At 40.0% G+C, this 20,899-nt stretch overlaps 1 protein-coding gene across 1 annotated transcript in view; it reads left to right on the top strand.

The window, feature by feature from the left end:
- marchf5 (membrane associated ring-CH-type finger 5) overlaps positions 1-20,899 on the top strand; it is a 48,418-nt gene that overhangs the window by 22,661 nt on the left and 4,858 nt on the right. The window contains exons 2-4 of the mRNA NM_001123478.1: positions 2,217-2,419; positions 13,618-13,748; positions 19,993-20,176. Of these exons, the coding sequence (NP_001116950.1) occupies positions 2,217-2,419; positions 13,618-13,748; positions 19,993-20,176 (518 nt within the window). The remainder of the gene's footprint in view (positions 1-2,216; positions 2,420-13,617; positions 13,749-19,992; positions 20,177-20,899) is intronic.

Below are 20,899 nucleotides of genomic sequence, written 5' to 3'. Positions count from 1 at the left end.
GGTACATTATCTAAGTAGTTTCTTATTTGTGGTGTGAATGCTCATGCTATCATGATTCATTTTGTATTCTGGGATCTGTGTCTGTCGGCATTCTCAAATCAAAAATTTTTGACTGTGATCTATTCCATCCTCATCCACCTCCTTTCTGGTAGACCCTGTTTTTATGCTTGTGTAAAATGACTTTGCTAAAATGCAAGCATTTATTTTTCTTGTTTGGTGTAATACAATACACATAATCGTAGGAAAACTAACCTTATCGAAAAAAAAAAAGTCGGTTGCAGTGTTGAACCGAAACAGAAAATAATGGTGGACACAACATGTGGTTGGAGTCAGAAGAGCATGGAGCTGAAACTTGACGTCTGTAGATGGCCTCTGTACCTACAGCAGCCCTGTAATATATAAACTGGACCGTCTAAAACTGGCCACACATGCACCAATATTATCGCATGAAACAAGGTATCATACAATATTCAGTGCATGCATGGTGGATCAACAAGACGACCGATTTCGCAAAAGCCTTGAATATCAGTTGTGCCGTAGATTGGGCGGGGCAATTTTTGAGCAAAAGCTGCATTTGGGCTGAATAATCCGGTAGAGGTTAAATTCCTATTGTTTCTACCTCCGTATCTGATGATTCAACCCTGAACATCAGTGGAGAGTAGGAACCATCTTTCCTGAAACCAATAGTCGCAAGAAAGATCATAATTGTAATGTGAAAGAGTCATGAAATAGTCTTTGAAATAGTTCAGATATACTTCCATTAGCAACATCTAGCAATTTGGTGCCAATAGCAACCAATTGGCAATTACGTTTGAACTAACTACTTTAACTCTACTACAAGTTGGGAAATGATAGCAGAGACCTAATTTAATTAATGGGCATGGGAAAGTTCAAATGAATTGCAAGGTCTTCATACAAAAGTAGAAGTAGTAGGGCAGACTTAATTTAATATCAGAAAAGGTGGGTCATTTTATGTTGCAATGCAACAACCTGGTAAGCAGCGGTAGAGGCCCCTATTCATTTCTTGCCGATACCCCTAAAAGCTGTAGATGTCACCTTGGGCAGCCACTATCAAGGGACATTATTTCAGGCAATGGCAAATATTATTGCTGGTATAAGCATTTTGTATCACAGAGGTTTGACTGTAGCTCTGCATTATTCAATGATTCATTTTTTGTGCTTGTGTATTAATTTAGGAAACAATGTTTACCTTAAGAAAGTGATACCAGATCCATCTAACCTTTTGTCTTGTGCACTCATCGGAGAGCGAGATCAGGCTTACCAACAATAATGCTGCTGTTTCTCTATGCCAGCCTTTTGCAATTCAGGTTGTTATTTGAGCAGTGACCTGATTCAGTCCCTGGATCAAGGTTATGTTTTATTCAGCAAGTGAAAATGGAAAATCTGGCAAGAACTGAGAGCTTTGTGCTGAAATGGTTTTATTTAGCTCTTTGTGCATCAATAGAAAGAGATAAGGCTGATGAGAGAATACAAGGGAATTTCTATTCATTATTCATTACTTGCTATAGCTTTAATTATACAAAAGGTTATCATATGATTCTACCTCTTGGGGGTTAAAAAGAGGCTTGCTAATGAATGTACTCTGTGAAACCGTAGGTGTTCTCTACTTGTACCTTTGTTTCCAATAATTGTCGGCCTTTGTAAATTTGAAATCCAGAAGGAATAAAAGAAGTACATGAAGCCTCTGCAGAGCACCAAGGATTCGTATATTTACTTACAATAAAATACAGTGAAATACAGTTTTGTGTGACACTTCTGTACCAACACTGATCATCGTCTTAGCCATTTATATGACAAAATGCTGCGGGCCCTGAATTATAAATGACATAGCGGCGGTGGATTTGTTGCTGAAGCAGCACTCCCAGCCAACGATGATCAGGCAAAGCCAAATGTGCAACTCTGCTCGGAGACTAAAAGGAAGAATTTTAAATTACATATTGGACACTTATCATTTCTGCAGTTAAATTCCTGCAGGGATAAGTTTAATCGCCTGGAAAGCTACCAAAACTAATTAGAAATGCAATTCCTGGGCCCAAGAGCCAGACTTGTAAGTCACAAGCAAATGTAGGCGCCTTACCAAGTTTATATTAACCAGAGGCTTAAAAAATGTATATGAAAAAATATAATGAAGATGTTGTGGATATCTTTATGACTTTTTTTTTTTAAATAATTGCATGTTGTTTTGTTATGTCCAGGAGTTGTTGGGTGTGTTTTGCCACGGACGAGGATGACCGGACAGCAGAGTGGGTGAGGCCGTGCAGATGCAGAGGGTCTACCAAGTGGGTGCATCAGGCGTGTCTCCAGAGATGGGTTGATGAAAAGCAAAGGGGAAACAGCACCGCTCGAGTTGCTTGTCCGCAGTGCAACGCAGAGTACTTAATTGTGTTTCCAAATCTTGGTAAGCTGACAAAATTGAGTCAATTTTTATTACAGTTGTGCAATGTTTTCAGAACCTTGAAAATGTTATTCACGTAAAGGGTTAGTTTTGGATCCCTATGGCTGCCTATGGCAGGTTCTGACTAATTCCAGGGTATAGTTTGAGAGGCGGATTTTCAGTTAGATGCTGCTGGTGAACAGCAGAATCCATTAAAGGGCTAGTTCACCTTTAGATTAACTCTTAGTATGATATAGATGGGAGTTGCATTTAAATACTGAGGGGGAAGGGTGGTACCCCAGTGTTCTGCCTTACCACGTGTGCTGATCCGTGTAGGGAGCACAGTCGGCTGTGTGGATTCAGATTTAACTGAACCCTTAGCATTTGGATTTAGTTTAGTAGAACACTTAGTCATGTGAATTTTGCTCTAGCAACAATCATTTAAACTCTAAATACAGTAAAACCCCCATTTTGCATTTTTCAGGGGAAATGTAAAATCAGGGAGTCAGTTTTGAAATACAATATTTACTGTGTTAATGATGGGTTAAGAAGTGCATCATTAATGCTACACTAAGGGGGGGATGTACAAGACATCTGTGACAGTCAGATGCACAACCTAAAGCAATAAGAGATTTGTGCATGGCTGTGTGAAGTGCAGACTAAATGAAATTGACTATTTACAGAACATGTAAGTATGCAAACATGCAAAGTATGCATCTGGTTACTATTTTTAACTTTATTTCACATATAATAACATTTATTGAGGACAAACAGCCATTGTTGAGAACGTAGGACAAAATTATGTAAAATAAAAAAAAACCCACTGAAATGTGTTATAAATTGGTGGGGAAAAAAAAATGCATGGAAACTCAAAAATCAGGGTATGTGAAATTCAGGTTTCACTGTTGGGGAGAGGCTGGGTGATGCAGCCAAAGCAAGTTATTTATCCTTTGAAGGGATGATTTGCCAAACCCACATAATGTCAACATGGTTACATTCCACATTATCGAAAAATAATTCTGTAGGATTATGTTTAATTACATGAAGCCCCATTATGGGTATGTTTCTTTAAGCATAAATGTGTTATATTTATAATTGCCCTGACAGCCCTTCCCTGTACAAGGTTCATCCAGATAACAAAGGATCTTCCTTTCCAAACAGCAGAGATCTAATTTATTATGCATTGGACTATAGTGCCCCTCAATTCCCATTCCTGAAGCCTTGTCCCTTCTGAGAGCAGAAACCTGTTTCTGTTTAATAATGACAGAAAAAATGGCAGCACGACTGATAAACATCTTTATACATCTGTATTTTTCTTGCACCAAACAGGGCAAATTCTGAGATTGTAAGCTAAAACAAATCAGTAGTCCACCAAGATGCCTCCTTATCTAAAAGCCTAACAAACATTTCAGCTGGGGGATGGAAGAGGTTTGTTTGTCTCCATGGACTGCTCATAGTACTGATTTATGTTCATAAGAACTAGATGTAGAACGTGACTTGACTAACAATTTCAGATTTTGCCATGTTTAGTGAAGTAAATACAGTTTTTACTTTTTCTGAAAATTACATTTACATTCTAAAGCATTAAGAGGAAATCTAAAACTCCTTAGCAACTTTTCTGCAACGCCCACGGCTGTTTATGTTCAAACCCATGCTGTTTAGCATGCAGAATATTTTTCCATTTACTTGCCTTACAGCATGCCAAAGGTCTTTTCAGTTAATCAATATCAACCCATTTCTTCTACATTAGACAGTATATATAAAAGCGATGGCTGTGCAGGTACTAATGTCCATTAGAGCTATTACAGCTTTATGTACAACAGATATTATGCATCATGGCCCACTGGCTATTAACCATTTAAGTGTCACTCACCACAGCATTTACAACGAATGGTAATGATATGGTGACAACTGGGTAAGGTAAGATGGTACTGCGATTTCCCGGGCTGGAACAGAAGCACTGGGGGCCGGGGGGGGGGGGGGGGGGGAGTGTAGAAGTGCATAACATTTTGGCACCCCCATTGAATAAGGCTTTCCTTGTCCTGTAAGGCTGCACATGGCCCCTTCACAGATGCAGTGTATCTTTACACCATTGTGAGGCCTTTGCTCCAATGCCAGCCACAACATAAAATCTATGGCTAAAGCCAGGAGTGAGGAGAAGCACGTCTGGGGTGGATTGTTGTTACAATTGCTGCTGAAAAATATTATTTGGAATGTAATTATACAATTAAATAAAATACAAATAAGTTCCTAGCCCTATATTTGTGTCAAAGGTTTATCAAGCCATAAAGCTAATGGCAAACAGAAAGATTTGTTGCCCACGGTTAAATCTGCACTACTGTGGGAGAAAAATCGACCCAAAATGCTTTCCCCCTGCCGTAAAGTAAATCTCTGGTGGGAAAAAATATACGAAGATTACTCGCAAGGAAGCTTCAGAAAACTGGTGATTTACTTCATTGCTGGTGGGAAACATTTTGGGGAGGTTTGTTGCCCACGTCAGTGCAGATTTAACTGTGGGTGACCAATCTCTCCATGTGCCAAAAGTCTTACTTTCTTATTAGTGGCAAAATACTTATGGTTTTGTTGTTTATAGCAAACTTGTATGTATCTGCCAGCATCATTATAGTATTACGGCTTCCTCTACCATGTAATATTCCACTGGTAAAATCAATATGTGCTTTTGTCACCAAAAATGATGTATTTTAATGGAAATAAGCAGTGCCTGTATAACATTATAGGCTTGCACACTCTTAGCATGATATATATATATATATATATATATATATATATATATATATATACATACATACATACATACATACAGTGGCTTGCAAAAGTATTCAGCCCCCTTGAACTTTTCCACATTTTGTCACATTACAGCCACAAACATGAATCAATTTTATTGGAATTCCATGTGAAAGACCAATACAAAGTGGTGTACACGTGAGAAGTGGAACGAAAATCATACATGATTCCAAACATTTTTTACAAATAAATAACTGCAAAGTGGGGTGTGCATAATTATTCAGCCCCCTTTGGTCTGAGTGCAGTCAGTTGCCCATAGACATTGCCTGATGAGTGCTAATGACTAAATAGAGTGCACCTGTGTGTAATCTAATGTCAGTACAAAAACAGCGGCTCTGTGACGGCTTCAGAGGTTGTCTAAGAGAATATTGGGAGCAACAACACCCTGAAGTCCAAAGAACACACCAGACAGGTCAGGGATAAAGTTATTGAGAAATTTAAAGCAGGCTTAGGCTACAAAAAGATTTCCAAAGCCTTGAACATCCCACGGAGCCCTGTTCAAGCGATCATTCAGAAATGGAAGGAGTATGGCACAACTGTAAACCTAACAAGACAAGGCCGTCCACCTAAACTCACAGGCCGAACAAGGAGAGCGCTGATCAGAAATGCAGCCAAGAGGCCCATGGTGACTCTGGACGAGCTGCAGAGATCTACAGCTCAGGTGGGGGAATCTGTCCATCGGATAACTATTAGTCGTGCCCTGCACAAAGTTGGCCTTTATGGAAGAGTGGCAAGAAGAAAGCCATTGTAAACTGAAAACCATAAGAAGTCCCATTTGCAGTTTGCCACAAGCCATGTGGGGGACACAGCAAACATGTGGAAGAAGGTGCTCTGGTAAGATCAGACCAAAATGGAACTTTTTGGCCAAAATGCAAAACGCTATGTGTGGCGGAAAACTAACACTGCACATCACTCTGAACACACCATCCCCACTGTCAAATATGGTGGTGGCAGCATCATGCTCTGGGGGTGCTTCTCTTCAGCAGGGACAGGGAAGCTGGTCAGAGTTGATGGGAAGATGGATGGAGCCAAATACAGGGCAATCTTGGAAGAAAACCTCTTGGAGTCTGCAAAAGACTTGAGACTGGGGCAGAGGTTCACCTTCCAGCAGGACAACAACCCTAAACATAAAGCCAGAGCAACAATGGAATGGTTTAAAACAAAACATATCCATGTGTTAGAATGGCCCAGTCAAAGTCCAGATTTAAATCCAATGGAGAATCTGTGGCAAGATCTGAAAACTGCTGTTCACAAACGCTGTCCATCTAATCTGACTGAGCTGGAGCTGTTTTGCAAAGAAGAATGGGCAAGGATTTCAGTCTGTAGATGTGCAAAGCTGGTAGAGACATAGCCTAAAAGACTGGCAGCTGTAATTGCAGCAAAAGGTGGTTCTACAAAGTATTGACTCAGGGGGCTGAATAATTACGCACACCCCACTTTGCAGTTATTTATTTGTAAAAAATGTTTGGAATCATGTATGATTTTTGTTCCACTTCTCACGTGTACACCACTTTGTATTGGTCTTTCACGTGGAATTCCAATAAAATTAATTCATGTTTGTGGCTGTAATGTGACAAAATGTGGAAAAGTTCAAGGGAGCCAAATACTTTTGCAAGCCACTGTATATGTGTATATGTGTATGTATATATATATATATATATATATATATATATATGTGTATATATATATATATGTGTATATATATATATATAATATATATATATATATATTCATATATATATTCAGAACTAGATTTTGTGCAGAAAGTTTTCTTGTGGTTCATCCCAGTTTTATCCAGTGATGGCTTATTAAACCAATAGCTCAGCAAACGTATGCCAAAAGAGTAATCCATTTCATGATTTGTGATTCAGTGCAGACGTGAGAAGTTGTCAAAGCAGTGGATTATGACATTGTAATGTGTGCTTGATGTTGAATAATTGGCCACAAATCAGCAGACATGGTGTATACATAACCTTATCAGAAGTAGGAAAGAGAAATTACCGGCAAACTGTTGAATTTATTGTCCTTCAGTGTTAGAGTTGTGTCCCATCAGCAGTCACATAACCCCTTCCCTTCAGGCATTTTGGCCTGGAACATATAGTGACCCTCCATAGAAAAGTCTAGCATGTGCTTTGCATTATTATGCTTTGTAGAACGCAGCGTCCTCATTTGTGCATCAGGTAAGCACATTCCAACAATTAGTTTATTCTCTAGTTTTACATTGGTTTGTGTTTCTGACCTTGAAATCCATAGAGTTTATTGTACCAGAACAACCGACAATGGACCGTTTGCCCCTGGAAATTTCATTGCATATACTGTGTCCACATACAGTGAAGCATTGTGCTCCTGCTGTCTATTAGCAGGCTGACCGATGGGCTGTTTCTGTCCTGTAGAAGAGATAATTGGCCTCGTTTCAAGCTCAGATATTATTAATAACGTCTTTATTTAAACCCAAGGTACCAAAACATAGCACATGAGATAACTGACACTCAGGGCAAGATCAGTTGGAAGAAATATGAGGGCCCCAGCTGCCATTATAGATCATTTTTCACAGTCAAATCCTTCAAAAAGATTTGTCTGAATACGGAAATTATTCCAAACTCTATATACAGGTATTGGACCCTTATCCGGAAACCTGTTATCTAGAAAGTTCCGAATTACGGAAAGGCCATCTCCCTTAGACTCCATTTTAATCAAATAATTCACATTTTTAAAAATGGATCCCTTTTTCTTTGTAATAATAAAACAGTACCTTGTACTTGATCCCAACTAAGATACAATTACCCCTTATTGGGGGCAGAACAGCCCTATTGGGTTTATTTAATGGTTAAATGATTCCCTTTTCTCTGTAATAATAAAACAGTACCTGGTACTTGATCCCAACTAAAATATAATTAATCCTTATTGGAGCCAAAACAGTAATACTGGGTTTAATTACTGTTTAAATATATTTTTAGTAGACTTAAGGTAAGAGATCCAAATTACAGAAAAAAACCCTTATCCAGAAAATCCCAGGTCCCAAGCATTCTGGATAATGGGTCCAATACCTGTAATGCAATTTAATAATTTAAAAATAATCTGTGAACAAAAAGTTGTCCTGCTGTGTTGTCCAAAGCCACTTTAATGACTTTAAAGAACAAGCCTGATCTACTGGGGGTGCCAATATATTAGGCAGGGAAATGTTTTTGCTCATTTTAGCAAATAAAATGCACTGGCCTAGGGGAATAAAGTAACGCAGTGCAGAGCCTTCCCCAAGTGTTCTTAGAGGAGCCAGTAAGGAGTCATTGGTTGGACTCATATTCCTATTCACACTGCATTTATATCCCATATTTTATCCTGTGTCTAGCTGAAGTACAGCATTTTATTCTCTGATTGCCTCCTTTCAGCAGCCAGGCAATCATGCTAAACCGCTGCCGTTTACGCTGGTATTTTGCTTTTCATTTCTAGTTTGATGGGTGTTAATATGAAACCCTTTGTATTCTTTATGCTGTGCTTGCGACAGAGCACCCATGGGCAGTTTTAGTGACTTTATTGTTGCTTCAGTGACACCGAACATCCTCTTAAATGGTACTGTGTTTGTTCTTGGGAAGTGGTGAATTGCTCCGTGCGTGGTAGGTATTGGGCTAGAAGTGCTGTGCCCCAGCCTCTAATTGCACGCAACAATTGCACCGCTTTCATGTCGGCCTCAACAGCCAGTAACAAAATAGTGTTATTATGCTGAATGCTGGGCTATTCTTAAAACTGATATATGTCGTCTAATAAGAGCAATTGCTGCTATTTTACATCTTTTATTCTTTCTGTCTTTTTTCCTTCTGTTCTAAAGAGGCAATAGGTCTCCAGTAGCCAAAATGCTTCTACATGCAAATACTGTTCTTGTCAGCATTTACTTATACTGTATAAATGCCACTATCCTGTTCCACTACAATGCCTATTGTTATATTCGGTGTTATTTCCAGTTGGGCGGCATCTAGAACTGCTACTGGGTAATACAAGTCTCAACATTCCCAGTCTAAAGGTGGCCACACACGTGGTGATTTTCGATCTTTCGTGCGACCATGGGTCACACGAAAGATCGTTCAATCGGCCACTTAACGTTCAGGGCTGAAACGGCAGATAAGAAGGTAGAAACAATAGGATTTCTACCTCCTTCTGCCGATTCAGCCCTGAAGGCAGATTTTGCTCAGGCGCCTTCTTTGGCGCCCAATCAAAATCTTTTAACCTGCCCTATCGGCGAGTCGACCGATATCAGCAGCCTCCTGCGATATCGGTCGACTCGCCGACTTGCCATACACGCACCGAGTATCGTGCGAAACCTCGTGTATGGCCAGCTTAAGGCATAACATAAGGCTATGATTATACTACTCCTATAAGCACAGGTTCCCATTCAACCACATATTTGCAGAATTACAAGCAGTTCTGTATACTTGTGAACGTATTGTTAGAGTCAGGGTCCTAATGTGCATATGCAAATAAGGCAGGGGAAGAAGATACTGTCGGGGGGAATTTTAGCGATTTCCTTGATCAAGGAAAACGCTATTTTTTTTAAGTGGTTTCTTTTTTCTAAGTTTAAACTAATTTGCTTATGCATATTAGGATTTGCATTCAGAAAGTTGATTATAGAAACCTAACTTGTTTGCTGGTACGTACTGGTAAAAAGGTGCAAAATCTATTTTCCTAAATTCCAGATGGATAGGCTAATGAAAGGGGAAATATTACAAGCAGGCTTTGCTTTTGTTCATCCTTAAATTAAATGAACTTTTAGTATGATACAGACATTGATATTCTGAGACAATTTGCAGTTGGTTTTCATTTTGTTTGTTTTTTTATTTAGCTTTTTGTTCAGCAGCAGCTTCATCTGCTTGTAAGGGTCTTATGTACCTTAACTGGGTTAAATGAGAGACTGGAATATTAATAGTAGGGATGCACCGAACCCACTTTTTTGGGTTCTGCTGAACCCCCAAACCCACCCTAATAGATTCTGCCGAACCCACCCTGATGGATTCTGCCGAATCCCGAACCGAATTCTAATTAGCATATGCTAATTAGGATCATGAAGGGTAAAAAGTTGCCGCGCGTTGTGTGCACGGCTAACCCCCCCCCCTAAATTTTAACCCTTTCTAAATGCTAATTGGCATATGCTAATTAGGGTTCGGATTCGGTTCGGCCGAAACCAAATCCATCAAAAAAAGGCTAAATTCGGCCCGAATCCCGAACTGAATCCGGGATTTGGCGCATCCCTAATTAATAGTAGGGGGACTGGATAGTAAGATGAGTACATTACATTGCAGCATTTTTTTGTCTGCCACGGGCACTGACCCCCATTTAGAAGTAGAATAGAACATTCTATAACATGATAAAAGTTAATGTAAAGGTGAACCACCCATTTAAAGGTAAAATATACCACTTTTTGTGACATGAGCTTATTTAGACAGGGTTTTATAAAGATACACACACACACACGTACAAGGTACTGTTTTATTATTACAGAGAAAAATGAAAATCATTTTATTTATTTGCTTATAATGGAGTCTATGGGCGATGGCCTTCCCGTAATTCAGAACTTTCTGGATAACAGATTTTCAGATAATTGATCCCATACCTGTACCTTGTTGCTATTTGTTTGATACCGGTATCTGCCGCAGAGAGACTTTACACCAGATAATTAAAGAATCACCAGGGGCAACAGCCAGCAATGAGGTGGGCAAATGTGGCTCAGAGACAAAGATTTTCTTTCCTTAAATATCATAATACAAGATATCCTGTACTTTACATTTTGAAATAATATTGTAGAACTCTTCTATATCTAAATGTGCCCAGAGGCAAATGCAGGGCAATGCCCAAGCGTCGGTTCTGCACAGTCTGTTCCATAGTGACCTTTCACAAGGAGTATACTTGGCAAGAAGGCCGAGCAAGCTGCAAAGTGCTTCTATAGCCTCCTGCTTTTATTGACTCCGTTATAAAAATGGAAATCTTTGGAGGTTTCTTGTCACTGGGAATCAGACCAACATGAATCATTCCAATTCCAAAGCCGCTGATTTTGGCTTGGGTCAGATCTTGTAAAAGTAGAGAGAGACAAGGGGAATATAAAAATACAATAGTAGTTTACTTTTTATAGTATTTACTTATATAATATTATTTAAGAAAATGAATCCTTTCTCAGTTATCACATGATCCCTGGCTGGCACGTGGATATGATAAGGGCACAAAGTTTAGCAGTGTCCGGGTTTCCTAAATTAATATTGTATCTGTAATGGAATAGTTGCCACTGCCTTACTGGTGTCTCCATTGCACAGCACTGGAAAACTGGAACTCCCTGCTTTATTTTCTGACAATACAATATAAGGGCTTGCTGTGTGTAGATTAATTTGTTCCCCATAATAAGTGCTTGGCAAGTGAAACTCAATCTAAATGTCTTTTTAACAGCAAATACAACTATACCCTGTATTAATGGGTGTTTTTAGACTTTTACCCATATGCAATTAAAGGTGCTAAATTTGCCTGGGAACAGTGACCCATAGCAGCCAATAAGGTGTTTGCTTTTAAACAAGTTTAGCAGTAAATGCTACCTGCTATTTGGTTGCTATGGGTTACTGCACCTGGGCAGACTTAGTGCCTTTTATTACATAAACCCATATATGTTTTTACAGTAAGAAATTACAACCGCTGCTCAATTTTCAGCTATTTATAAATATACCATATTTACTATGCAATTATGTACAGCTAGAAGGAGGCTTCTTGCGCCCGTGTGTTTTCCATGCTTGAATCCTTTACATACAGAAGACACACTGGAGTGTTTTAATACGGCTCTTGGAACTCTTGATCGATATAAGGGGCAGTATACACCAATTAATGTGCAATAAGTTGGACTTCTCTTATGCCCCTACATTTTGAATTAGAAACTCAACCCCCTTGGTTCTGTGAAGCTTTTGTGGGGGGAGAAAGACCTTTAGCCACATTCTATAAGAGAATCCCCCTATATATATTGAACTCCTTTACTCAACTTTACTCATTGGGGACATGGGCAGCATTGGAGTAGATGACAACTTGGATTTTACACTGAAATGTGAGGCTCTGTGTACTTAAGGGAGTATTAAAACAAAAAATGAGCCAATGTATTAATACATATCTTGTAGATTGTAAGCTCTTTTGGGCAGGGCTCTCTTCACCTCTTGTATCGTTTATTGGTTGCTTTATATGTTTCCAATGTATGAACCCCACTTATTGTACAGCGCTGCGGGATATGTTGGCGCTTTATAAATCAATGTTAATAATAATAATAGCAATTAGTTTTTTATTGGAACATTTAATTGAATTACCAGATCACCTGAAATCTAGATTTTATCTTTTTTTTCATATAATGGCCCCATGTGTTACTATGGTTACATAACATTCTTTCTGTTTGTTTTTGTGCTTTGATGCTGCATTCAGTCTTCAAACGATTGTTCTGCCAGGTACGAGATGTGGTGAAGCGTTTGTTTAAAGTGGCTCTCACAGTTCGGCAGCTATGTTAGACATTGGGCAGGCAGCCCTGTTAGACATTGGGCAGGCAGCCCTGTTAGACATTGGGCAGGGCAGCGCTGTTCGACATTGGGCAGGGCAGTTAGACAAGGCAGGTATAGAAACTGTACAGTGTAAGTACTCCCACCTCTGGAAGCATCTTGGTTATTGCACTGATAAATGACTATGTCCTTGGAACGCAGATGGGTATATTCCCAGTTGATAAATGGCTTACTGTGCCGTTACCATCCATGTCCACTTCTCTGGGGGGGATTCCGGGTGGTTTGCCTTGGTTATTTCTTTGAAAAGTGTCTTTAAAGGAGAAGGAAAGGTAAAAACGAAGTAAGGTTCATCAGAAAGGTCTATGTAAATACAGCCATAAGCACTCACAGAAACACTGCACTGAGTCCTCTGTCAAAAGAAACACAGGATTTCTTGTCTTTTTTTTTTGTAAACATGACTTCCTCTCTCTGAAACAGCCTTAATTCCCGTGGCCAGTCTGCACAGTTCTCTCCCCTCTCCTGCTCCTCCTCCCACCAGAATGCAAAGAACTCCCTCCCCCCCTTCCCTTAGGAATGTGTGATCTGAGCTATAATAGCTAGAGCTGCAGGCAGGAAGCTACTTAAAATGGCAGCTGCTGTCCTAAGCAAATGGAGAAAGCGTCTAAAGCTGCTTACTCAGGTATGGTAATGGTTTCTGCAGAATAAATATAGTGTTCCAGGTGGCACTAATTTAGCATATCTATTGGCGGTAACATGCCAAAATGACTTTCCTTCTTCTTTAAGAAAGAATGACACAAATTACCCAGTATGCAAGTTTGGCAGATGTTTGAATTATTTATCTATGTGAACTATCTATGTATCTGTGTGTTACGTCTCCTAAGAAGTAGACTAATAATACATTTTGCCCTGTGCTTACAGGTCCAGTGGTTTATGTATTGGATCTTGCAGATAGGCTCATATCCAAAGCCTGCCCGTTTGCTGCTGCGGGGATCATGGTGGGCTCAATATACTGGACAGCTGTCACTTATGGTGCAGTCACTGTAATGCAGGTAAGTCTCTTTTCATGGAATGTGGTTTCTCATCAGGGCATTTTTCTTGGTTTAACTCAGGCCCAGACTGGCAATCTGTGGATGCTGGCAGAGGGGCTGCTGTAAGATGCCATAGACAGTCACTATTTATTGGGCTGGTGGGGGTGGGGGAGTACTTGAAATGCCAGAACCCCCTGATATACCTATTACTGTAATTTGTTCCTTCAAAAATTATGAATAAACACCATTTTTATATACTGAAATCCAGCAAACCATTTTGATTCTGCATCATTTGAAATCATGGCAGGGGAGGAGGGACTAAAACATTGTTACAAATTCTTCACAGTTTACAGACAGCATGCAGGAACTACATAACCCACAATGCATTGCACTATGGTGTTCCTTTCCTTATTGACATCACGTGTGCAGGGAATTGTGGGATTGGGAGGATGCAGGCTGAGGACAGGGGACTACTGTTACTTTTTATTTGAGTCCCGAAGTAGCCAATCAGATCAGCAGGGGAACAGGGGGCGGGGCTTAGGGAACGGTTCCAAACCATATTATTACATTAAAAATCATGAAAATGCTGCATATTTTTTAACTGATGTATATTGCAAAATTGCTTAAAATTATGTTTACTTTTCAAAAAGCATAAGTTGTGTTTGGGTAGAGTTCCCCTTTACACCAGGTTTATTCTGTATTAAGAAGTCATTTTTTAGTGATATCTAATTATAATAATAAAATCGTATGTGTGGTGTTTATTGCACAGCATTTGTCTATCGTGATCGGCCATTGCCTCTGAGCTCTCAAAGCGCGCTCTTGCCGTATCCTGATTTGCAAATCCAGCTATAGAGGGAACCGGGAACAAGCTGGCTTTTACTTTGTGGCGTCCACTCTCCATACAAACTTTACATTCTTTTTCTAATTTCCTGTTTGAAGACTAAAAATAAGGAGAGACATCTTCACTTTTTGTGGCCATTGCACAAACAGTAATTTAATTTCGGCTATAGACAGGGAAGATAAAAATACAGGGGCCTCTGTATGCTGTTACACACTAAAGGCACGGGGTATTCTGGGTATATCTGTCAGTCACTCTCATCAGATGTAGTTTAGTGGGGCAGCCACTTACCTGATGCTTCCCCTGTTGCTGTCAATTGAAGAGTAGCCCTAGATAATGCCCACCATTTTGATCACTGGTGTTTAAGACCAGTGAAGATTTTTCTACCTCTATTCTAGTTTCTTATTTTTTAGATCTGTTGATCAGCAATGAAAAATAATCACTAAAATTGACTTGCCAGTGTTTCCTATCCTGTGTAAAGTTGTCTGAAATAGAATTCTGCACAATGGTGAAGTGCTCTACCCCTCTAATTCCTTTGGGCCAGGTGCCTAGCAGTATATGAGCCCAACCTGCCATGGCTTGATAAAGGCAGGGAGACCTGAAATATTGCCTTTCTGATACCTACTTAGTGTAGACTGTGTGTGGCAGTTTCTTTGACTACTTTACTGAAATAGAAGTCCTGTACTTATATTGGAATTGGACTGATATCAACTGTTTTTGCAGACATCGTTTCTGTATTGCCTTCCCCTCCTGGTGTAGTATTTCTAATGGAACTTTTACATACTGCATAATAATGCATTGGTTCAGAGAGCAAGTATTAATAAGACTGGTCCTAGCTTGACTGGCCTTCAGACTGGGAACTCTCCATTGCTTTGGTTGCCTCTGGGGATCAAGGCAAAGTTATGCAACCAGTGGTTTAGAGCAGGGATTCCCAACCAGCGACTCGTAAACATGTTGCTCCCCAACCCATTGGATGTTGCTCCCAGCGCCTCAAAGCAGGTGTTTATTTTTGAATTACTGACTTGGAGGCACATTTTGGAGGCATAAATATCATGTGTACTGCCAAACAGAGCCTCCTGTAACCTGCCAGTCCACAATGGGTTACCAGACAACCAACCACAGCCTTTATTGGTCCCAAGAAGCTTTTTCATGCTTGTGTTGTTGCCCAACTTTTTTTAAAACATATAAATGTTGCTCATAGGTGAGAAAATGTTGGGGACCCCTGGTTTAGAGTGTTCTGTGCTTAAATCCACTAGCTCAAAAGTGAGGGGGTTGTTGTTACTTCATAGTTCCATTAGGCATGCCCATCCAGTTATTATAGAGCTGTCGGCCGATATAACTGAGGACTGAGACTACATTTAGAAGACTACATTATGGCCCAAGAATGGCTGAGAACTCACTTTAACTTTCTCAATTACTTTTGTTTGTTGTAGAATAAAATGGTATTTTATGAAAGCGCATTACACACCATAAACAGCATGGGGACCCAAACAGCATGGGGACCCATATTTTAAGCCGTAACCCATAAGTTCTGGGTATGGGTGCTACCAGCATGGAGCATATAGAGGTGATAGAAGTTGTACAGAAAATGGTTATGATGAGTGAAAGAAGAGGTTGCTGTAACTTAACTTTTTTTTTTTTTAATACTCTGCAAATTGTATAGGGACCCTCGACTCTGGCACTAGGGTGCAGTTACACGATAAGATGATGCATCTTAATTAGCAATGTTAAGAAGTAAGGCGCAGCCATTGTGCCACTCAGATAGTGGAGCATTTGAGCAGATGTATTTGTCAGACATCCCAAGTGTATCATTAGTCTCCTTTCTGTTAGTCCTTGCAAGATATAATCATGCAATATTAAGGTTTGGAGTTGAAGTGCTCACATCTGTTCCCCAGCAGCTGTACAGATCATAATTAGGCACAAACCAAAAAGCCTTCCTTCTGGCACAGGAGCTGCACAAATGTAGGTGCTGAAAACCTAAACATCGTTTTGTAGGAGAAAAAAATGTATATTGTAACTTTAAATGCTGCTACTGCCCTGCCTCTTTGTGTCATATGAAGCCCACTGCTCATCAGATATTGATTATTGGAATGAATGATTATCGTAATGCTGAGGTTTGGGTTACAGCTGCTACTTTTATCACTGACTGCACTGAAGGTTAGTACCTTCATCACAAGTCTTCCGCTCACATACACTCTAGGTCAGGGATCCCCAACCTTTTGAACCCCTGAGCAACTATCAAACATAAAAAGAGTTGGGGAGCAACACAAGAATGAAAAATGTACCCGGGGGTACCAAATAAGGGCTGTGATGGTTATTTGTATCCCCTATGTGGACTGGTAGCCTACAGTAGGCTCTGTTGGGCAGTACACATGGTTTTTATGCCTCCAAAACTTAACAATAAAACAAAAATTAAAAAATAAGCACCTTCTTTGAGGCCACTGGGAGCAATATCCAAGGGGTTTGTGAGCAACATGTTGCTCCCGAGCCACTGGTTGGGGATCACTGCTCTAAGTGGAATCTCCCAAACACTGCCCACAGCCAAATAAGGTTACCCTTATTCACTCAATAAAATGGACCCCACTGTTTTATGTTCAGCCATTAAAAAGGGAAGATACAGACTGATGTTGTCAACCCTTCCTATGATAAAATCCAGGGTAGCCCTCTTTTTTTTTTTCAATAACAAATAGCCCAGCACCTCTATATGCTATTACCACCGTAAGTAATTCCCTGTTGTCCCAGTCCTTGGTTTTTAAAGTAGAGGAGTCATAAAATAAATATAAAATCCTAGGTACAGTGGCTTGCAAAAGTATTGAACTTTTCCACATTTTGTCACATTACAGCCACAAACATGAATCAATTTTATTGGAATTCCACGTGAAAGACCAATACAAAGTGGTGTACACGTGAGATGTAGAACGAAAATCCTACATGATTCCAAACATTTTTTACAAATAAATAACTGCAAAGTGGGGCGTGCGTAATTATTCAGCCCCCTTTGGTCTGAGTGCAGTCAGTTGCCCATAGACATTGCCTGATGAGTGCTAATGACTAAATAGAGTGCACCTGTGTGTAATCTAATGTCAGTACAAATACAGCCGCTCTGTGACGGCCTCAGAGGTTGTCTAAGAGAATATTGGGAGCAACAACACCATGAAGTCCAAAGAACACACCAGACAGGTCAGGGATAAAGTTATTGAGAAATTTAAAGCAGGCTTAGGCTACAAAAAGATTTTCAAAGCCTTGAACATCCCATGGAGCACTGTTCCACCGATCATTCAGAAATGGAAGGAGTATGGCACAACTGTAAACCTACCGAGACAAGGCCGTCCACCTAAACTCACAGGCCGAAGAAGGAGAGCGCTGATCAGAAATGCAGCCAAGAGGCCCATGGTGACTCTGGACGAGCTGCAGAGATCTACAGCTTAGGTGGGGGAATCTGTCCATAGGACAACTATTAGTCGTGCACTGCACAAAGTTGGCCTTTATGGAAGAGTGGCAAGAAGAAAGCCATTGTTAACAGAAAACCATAAGAAGTCCTGTTTGCAGTTTGCCACAAGCCATGTGGGGGACACAGCAAACATGTGGAAGAAGGTGCTCTGGTCAGATGAGACCAAAATGGAACTTTTTGGCCAAAATGCAAAACGCTATGTGTGGCGGAAAACTAACACTGCACATCACTCTGAACACACCATCCCCACTGTCACATATGGTGGTGGCAGCATCATGCTCTGGGGGGGCTTCTCTTCAGCAGGGACAGGGAAGCTGGTCAGAGTTGATGGGAAGATGGATGGAGCCAAATACAGGGCAATCTTGGAAGAAAACCTCTTGGAGTCTGCAAAAGACTTGAGACTGGGGCGGAGGTTCACCTTCCAGCAGGACAACGACCCTAAACATAAAGCCAGGGCAACAATGGAATGGTTTAAAACAAAACATATCCATGTGTTAGACTGGCCCAGTCACAGTCCAGATCTAAATCCAATGGAGAATCTGTGGCAAGATCTGAAAACTGCTGTTCACAAACGCTGTCCATCTAATCTGACTGAGCTGGAGCTGTTTTGCAAAGAAGAATGGGCAAGGATTTCAGTCTGTAGATGTGCAAAGCTGGTAGAGACATACCCTAAAAGCCTGGCAGCTGGAATTGCAGCAAAAGGTGGTTCTACAAAGTATTGACTCAGGGGGCTGAATAATTACGCACACCCCACTTTGCAGTTATTTATTTGTAAAAAATGTTTGGAATCATGTATGATTTTCGTTCCACTTCTCACGTGTACACCACTTTGTATTGGTCTTTCACGTGGAATTCCAATAAAATTGATTCATGTTTGTGGCTGTAATGTGACAAAATGTGGAAAAGTTCAAGGGGGCCGAATACTTTTGCAAGCCACTGTATATACCTAACCCCTAATATCCCCTAGACATTGCATTTCTGACCCCTAATATCGCCAAAAACATTATATTAATGTTCTCTTCTCCCAGTAAGAAATAGTAAAGATTAGTTGCCATATTTATTTTAAACATCTTACATCCAACAGTTCAGTACAAATCTATATATTTAATGCTTTAGTTGAAAAAAAATTCTCACTAGTAATAATTAATCAAAATATATTAACGAAATGTTAACCGTGATTATCTTTGTTAATTAACATCTGTGCTAATTGTGTCAATGTTGACTTTGATATTCTGCCAGTTTCTGCAGGCTCCTGTTGGGAGAATCTGCATACCAAATATATAACTCCTCACACAGACAATGTTGAAAAATATAGAAGCTTGACTCTTATTACATTTATTATTGACTGTTGATTGCAGCCACCAGCAGTTACTCATAGTAAAACTCTGGTCCCCCTTTCTTTTTGCTGATTCAGTTGGGCCTGTGTAAAGAAGGTGCATTAATAATATTTGAACAGCCAGAAATATATATTTTAACCTGATTCCATAGATTGAAAGGAAGCCATGTTACTCATAAGAACCGGTCTTCCCAAAGGCTCATAGTGTTATGCAACCCCTCCTCGCCTTGCTTCATTGTGAAGTGATGGATTCTGGGACACTGCTTTTAATAGTGGGTGGTGCACAAGTTCTCTGGAAAGCAGAGGGAAGTGGTTCCAGACGGACTATCATGGCTTATTTCCAATCTATGGAATCAGGTAGGTCTGTGTAAATACATGAATATTTTTTTCTGGCACTTCAAATAGTTTGTCTTATATAGAATGATGAATAAACACTGTCAAAAAAGGAGGGGTATATATTCCCTTTATATGAACCAGTAAAATGGGGTTATGAAGCCAGGAGAATGAGATCAATAATCTGCTTCTGAGGCAAACATTGCAGGAGTTATATAAGTGTAAATGTTTAAAGTTCAATGTTTACGTTTAAGAAAACTGCTATTACATGTCCCTAAAATATCACATTTGCTTTTTTTCATTACAGGTTGTTGGCCACAAAGAGGGCCTTGATGTAATGGAACGGGCTGATCCCCTTTTCTTGCTGATTGGCCTACCTACCATCCCAGTTGTGTTGATTTTAGGCAAAATGATTCGCTGGGAGGATTATGTGCTCCGGCTCTGGCGCAAATACTCCAACAAATTACAGATACTTAACAGTATATTCCCAGGTAATTCTGTTTCATGCAATGACCCCATTTCCTTTTAAAGGTTGATTTTGTTTTTTTTATGAATACACAAAACAAGTAAACAAAAGTGGTTTCCAGGTCCCAGTGTTGTATAGCGGGTTCATTAAATAATAGAGCAAGTTTTGTACACACTGGGAAGTGACTACAGAAGAGCATAATACATTGGCAGGAGTCATTGTTCTTAAAGTCTGATGGGGGCGATATAGACATGGTTTAGGATTTTGTATTGCACAAGCCTATCCTTGGTGGGAATTAGGAAGTTTTTAATGGTTCTCTGTTGCTTCCTCCCAGTTCTCTTGGGTCATATCTGGTATAGCTTGGAGCCATTTGTCCAATATAAGGGCAAAGGGTTGGGAAACTTAGTTTAAAAGGATCTGATATATCGCTGAAATCATTTTGGAGGTTTCAGATTAGCGGAGAGTGTCTTCTAAAGGGGTGGTATGTAGTGTAAGTGGAGGTGATGGGTAATGTGCCCTGAATGCATGCCTGAGTTGTACATATTTGTAAAATAGAATGTAGTACTTGGGGGTATTTTTGAGACCGTTCCTGATATGTGGGGAATTGCAAAGATATTTCAATCGTATTTGGGGCCAGAACATATATCCTTGGAGGTAAGATGGTTTAGATGTGAGTGGCCCCATAGAGGGAGTTTAGAGGAGTACAGTGGAGGAGAGTTGCCTAGGAGTTTTAGGGCTGAGTGCCACG

The sequence above is a fragment of the Xenopus tropicalis genome, chromosome 7 (genome assembly GCF_000004195.4).
Source record: "Xenopus tropicalis strain Nigerian chromosome 7, UCB_Xtro_10.0, whole genome shotgun sequence".
Lineage (NCBI taxonomy): Eukaryota > Metazoa > Chordata > Amphibia > Anura > Pipidae > Xenopus > Xenopus tropicalis.
Note: the sequence above shows the minus strand (reverse complement) of the source record. Positions and strands in the feature narration are given on the sequence as shown.